Source organism: Medicago truncatula, chromosome 3 (assembly GCF_003473485.1).
Source record: "Medicago truncatula cultivar Jemalong A17 chromosome 3, MtrunA17r5.0-ANR, whole genome shotgun sequence".
In the NCBI taxonomy this organism is placed as follows: domain Eukaryota; kingdom Viridiplantae; phylum Streptophyta; class Magnoliopsida; order Fabales; family Fabaceae; genus Medicago; species Medicago truncatula.
The window spans coordinates 7,839,512-7,845,133 of NC_053044.1; the positions used below are offsets into that span (position 1 = coordinate 7,839,512).

At 34.5% G+C, this 5,622-nt stretch overlaps 1 protein-coding gene across 2 annotated transcripts; it reads right to left on the reverse strand.

Annotated features, from left to right (window-relative positions):
• Nucleotides 1-764: 764 nt before the first annotated feature.
• LOC25488677 (F-box/kelch-repeat protein At3g23880) lies at nt 765-4,852 on the reverse strand. Of its 2 annotated transcripts, none has more exons than XM_013603613.3 (2): nt 3,562-4,852; nt 765-1,163 (listed from the first exon to the last, which is right to left on the reverse strand). In XM_013603613.3, the coding sequence occupies exon 1, from the start codon at nt 4,694-4,696 to the stop codon at nt 3,590-3,592; it is 1,107 nt and encodes a 368-aa protein (XP_013459067.1). In that variant the 5' UTR covers nt 4,697-4,852; the 3' UTR covers nt 765-1,163; nt 3,562-3,589. The 2 variants fall into 2 exon arrangements, with proteins under 2 accessions (XP_013459067.1, XP_039687215.1); XM_039831281.1 differs by lacking the exon at nt 765-1,163 and adding an exon at nt 1,205-2,909.
• Nucleotides 4,853-5,622: the final 770 nt, after the last annotated feature.

Consider the following 5,622-nt stretch of genomic DNA (forward strand, 5'->3'; position numbering starts at 1 on the left):
CCCCTCTGTCAATTGGTCTCATTTGTTACCATCAGTGATTCAACTATGTGTTTGAAGGATGTGTGGGAGGATGGTAGGTGGAACTTGCAAGGTCTTGCCACTATGATACAACTATATCTTGAATTCATCATCTTTCAGCTATATCTTGAATTCATCATCTTTCAGCTCCTAATACCTTGGATGTACGACTTCAAGATGCATGGACGTGGAGGCATGCAAAGATGGATGAATATACTTGCTCGAGTGAATACTTTTGGCTTCTTCAACAAAATAGAGATTGGAATGTGAATTGTAACATGAATTGACTTTGATGCCTTAAAGTACGAGCAAAACTCCAACACTTTCTATGACTTTGTTTTCATAATGCTCTTCCTATTAATGTTCATCGGCATCATTGCAACATGGTAGCTTCTCCAAGCTGCACCTGTTGCTCTTCATGAGATGACAAAGGGTACTTCCTCTATTCTGTTCATTACAGGAGTATGGTATGCTTGGTGTTGGAGAAACAATACTAATTTTTAGGATCAACATCGGCACAGTCAAGATGTGATGCGAAAGACCTTTTTGTCACATGATGAATGCATTTTTTACTATCTCAATCTTGGTTTGGACCCATACACATCGCCTTTTGGAAGGAAATAATCGCTAACATGCATCCTAAAAAAATATTTGTGGGTTGTGTAAAAGAGCACACATTGCCTGAACTAATCCAATTTTGGCCTTGGTGTTGATATTTAAATTCAGTTTGTGTCGGTTTCGGTTGGTCGAAAGAAATTAAAATACTATCTATATACACTATATCAGGATTACTTGATGGTTATTGATCGTTTCAGAAGCATTTACAAAGAAGGAACCATAGACATCAAGGAACGCTTCAGAGACATTTACATGAGTAGTTAGTTGTTTGCTATGGTCACTTAAATTGGATACGTAGGCTATATATATTCTTCAAACCCCTCATAGGCATAACGGATTTAAAGTCCAAGATTTTTGCAAGGACAATATAACACCTAATTATCCATTTCACTATACTCTACAATCACACAACCTAGAGACAAGTTTATCATATCCATTTATAACATATAAAAAGAGAAAGAAACTCCAGCCAACACAAATCTATTGGGATGTTCGACAACCATTGCTCACCACCATCTTCAGGAAAGCTGCAAAGCACAACATGAACCAAAGTAATTCAGACAGTGCATACTACACAATTAGATAAAAAGTGCAAAACATAAATCATATAAACAATTAAACTCAGCTGATCTAAGAACTAGACCATTAGGTAGGCAGTAACAACAAAAACTAAACTATGCTCATTAGGTTGGGACCAATCTTCAACAAAACAATAGTCATTCTCCAGCCACTGATTAGATGCATATTCTCAATCTACATATAGGTTCCTACTTTCCTTCTCTCTTATACTTTCCTTCTCTCTTATGTAAACTCTTAATATTCACATTTGAAATAAAGCAATCAAATCAAAAAATCTCAAACAACAAAATCTAATATGTAAACAACTCGAAGGTTGAAACACCAGAAAGCAATTGCAATGACCAACCAAATCAAAAACTAAAAGCAATTTAGCTAATAAAAAGACACATACTAATCACATGAAGGAGGTCGAATCGCAAGCAAGATCAAAGCGACCAACTGAATCAAAAACTGAGACGATCTGTGAAGTGAATGGGATGTACTTGCTCAACATTTTCTTGAGAAAATTTCTCGATAGAAATCATAATTAAGAGAAAAGTATAAAAAATGGAAATAACATATAAGATCAAGCAAGATCAAAATTACTTGATGAAGGAGGTTGAATCGCAAGCAAGATCAAAACGACCAACTGAATCAAAAACTGAGACGACCAACTAAATTCTTTCTCAGCATTTTCTTGAGAAAATTTTCATTGAAACTTCATTGATTTTTACTTCTTTCTATTTTATTCTTGAAGTTTTTTTTTACTTCTTTCTATTTTATTCTTGAAGTTTCTGATCAAGAATCTAAATTTCCCCAACAAAAAAAAAAAAAAAATACCTTTCAATCCAACTGACTCCAATTCCAACTCAATTTGATACTTTCTAAGTTTTCACATTTTATAGAATTTATTGATAATAATTACAGATTGCAGAAAATCAAAATATATCTTGTGAGTTGTGACCAACATATGGAGAAGGATCTTAAGAACGAGACTCAGAAAATGATCTGATCAGTAAGAGGTCAGTGGTGGTGATGACCAAGGTAGCCAGGAACGAGTCCCAGCACGTAGGATCGCACGATCTTACGTGCCACAGCACCTCGACCGTGCTTCAGTTCTACTTACGAACCGTGTTTTCTCTGTTTTGCTCTGTTTTTTGCCGTTTTTCCTCTGTTTTTCTCTGTTTTATTGCTTGGTTCCTCTGTTTTTCCTCTAATATCTCTGTTTTTATGCTTGGCTCCCGTTTTCCCTCTATTTTCCCTATATATTTCTCTCAATTCTATCGACAACCTATCGATCCTACTTACGAACCGTGTTACGTTCCTCGTGTTTACGTTCTTTCACCGGCCGACCGATCCTACGTAGGAACTTGTTCCTGACTACATTGGTGATGACGTAGCAAGTAGCAAAAATGAAGGAGCGCCAACAAAATAAAGGTGGTGATGATGTAGCATTGAGTGATTCTTCAACATTACCATTGCCATTGGATTATTCTATCAATATAACATGAAAGAATATAAAAGATGGACCTTCTGTAACTGAGACTCAGAAAACTTGTGGCCATTGGTGCTGCTTTAAAAAATATCATTGAAGCTTATTCTTCTCTACAACTTCATGATCCCAGTTGCATTATGCAAACTCTTCCCAGTTGATAGAATGAAGAAAGCAACACGATGGTTGAAGCGGCTTACTAGTTTATGATGATTTACATTTACTGATAGGCAATAACCCAAATTCAACAAAAGAACAATATAGTGGAATTAAATAGAAGCGGGAACAAAAGTGAATGGCATTGTTGAATTTGAATGCCGCGAACAACAAAGGCAACTTTACTACAAAACATCTAATATGTCCCAAATAAGCTTTTTCATAAGCCAAAATCATGTAACTACCACCATCTACTTCCTTTAATCCCTAACAAACACCTTCTATCTCATTGCTAAAACACTTATTAAAAACGAATATTCAGAGCTACATATGTGCTAAAATTGGATATTCAATATTCGTAAAAAATGACATCACAATAGTATTATATAACATATTTAGTTTAGTTCATAATGCATTGTGCAAGATTTGAAGCAAACATTAAAAATTTTGTTCAACACCAAGCAGACATTATTACATCTAAATCATAACGCAAATCTTAGAAAATCGAATGACAAAGCATTTAATACAATATTTGATTTTGAACTATTTAAAATATAATGCAATATGTGAGAGAATCAACAACTCAAATTAATCAAACTGATGAAAATAAAAGTCATTTTCAACCCTATAGATTCCATCAACCATTAGATTAACAATGATCCAACAAGTCAACAAAAATCAGAGCAGGCGTAAAACAAACAACACAAACAAAAACTAACCATATATATGTTGCAGTTGAATCCCAGCTTAAGGTGATATCAAACTCTCAATGTAGACATTTGGGCATATCCGTTCATAGTTGTTTTGAAACTCAGGAATATTCAAAGTACCAGTTTTGGAATCGTAAAGAACCAACTTATCATTGCCACTTTCAATCTCAATACAATCGACCAAAAGTTGGTCATCCTCAGAAATGTATAAAGCATCGTAGGCTTCTAAACCGCGATCTTGCATGTTAGGAACACTATACAATTTAGTCCAAGACTCTTTATTTCCGTAGTCCTTCATAATCCAAACATCCAAAGACATATCACCAGTTCCAAAGAGACCAAGGCAATCCCTCACCACATGCAAGATCCATAAGTCATTTTCGGAATCAGGTAGCAAAAGATGTTGATATGACTCCTTGTTTAAATCAAGCGAAAGAATATTTGAATCATCACTTGCCAACCAATTAACAGTGCCATTGACAAATACTCCCTGTCCACAAATGTTGTCAGAATATGGGATGTCCTCTATTCTTGTCCAATAATCAGTCCCCAAAGTATTAACACTAACTTTATTTTTGGAAGAAACAACAATGACCTTATAGTTATCAATTAAATGATCGTACCCAAAGCTGCAAAAGTTAGCACCATGTTCATGTGGATTTTCCAAGGTAGGCAATAACTTAAATTTCCTAATGGAAGGGTTCCACAAATAATAAGAACCAACTTTGAGCATGCCCAAAAAAATGCCATCACAAGAGCATGTTGGGGCGTAGATACGTCCATTTGTGAGAGTACTAGAAATGTGTAGTTGTGTTTGTGTAAAAACGGCAGAAGTAGAAAAAAGCGAAGGAATTGGGGAATCATACATAACTAACTCATCATTTGTTAACACGAGGTGGTGGCGCTTAGTTGATAATTGAAGATGTTTCTTTGCGAAAGTGGGATCAGAAATTAAAGAATTGAAGAACTTACAGAGGCACCGAAGCTGTATGAGTAATTTCACAGGAAGCCTGCAGAGAATCTCAGGTAAGACATCGAAAGGAAGAGTTGGAAGCTCTGGCCGTGGTTGGAATGTTAGGGTTCCGGCGATCAATCGTTGCCTACGATTGGCAGTTGGGTCATCCTCATCGTTACCCAGCGCCATTTCTCTACAATAACAATAAGTGATGGTTTGCGAAGAAACAGAAGCTATGTGAGAGTTCAAACTTCAACGGTGACAGAGTGGAGTAGAGGTTCCAAAATTAGGGTTTGAGTTCTCAATGGAATGAATGGTATGTATGTTTGAGTGCCTAAGAGCATCACAATGGTAGGCCACTGATAGAGATTATTCAAATACACATCATTTATTTATAATTTTTTAATAAAAATATTTATTAAAGTGATTCTAACGAAAAATATTTAAATATTTCTCACTAACTTTACATCATTAAACAAAAATAATTTATTACTTCTTTTACAAGTAGGAATAAGTAGTATATATATATATATATATTTTTTTTTTAAGCATGAGACCTATTAGTTGTCAGGAGAGAGTCCTTATATGGTGACTCGTTATTTAATAAGGACTTATTTTTTCTTCCTTCAATAGAAAGTCCTTTATGGAAAGTGATCCTTGTTAAATAAAGACCCCATTAAAATGTTCTAATAATCTAAATTATGGTTGGATTCAATGTAGCATAACAACAGCAACACTAACAATGGTTTGGGTTTTAGTTGCTAACTATGTGAAATCCATTCCATATAGTGGAGTCAAAGGTTCAAGGATAAAGGTGGGTTTTGTTTCTAGTTGGATAATAATGGATTAAAATTACATTGGTGTACTTCTTAATTATTTTTCTTTTAAGGGAAAATTACATTGGTGTATTAGCTATTATACAAAAAGTGTTATGATTGTACCCAAAATAAAAGTATTATGAACAATAACTTTTTTTTTTTAAATCGGATATTATGAACACTAACCACAAAATTAATTCTTAAGTTGGACATAACTATAATGAATGACAAAACTTTTCTTAAAAATATTTAAGTATGTTGCATTTGTGGGGCCTTCTCAATATGTGAACACCATAC

Bases quoted from the DNA above. Each gene is read 5' to 3' on its own strand.
- LOC25488677 (XM_013603613.3), bottom strand. From the start codon at position 4,696: ATGGCGCTGGGTAACGATGAGGATGACCCAACTGCCAATCGTAGGCAA.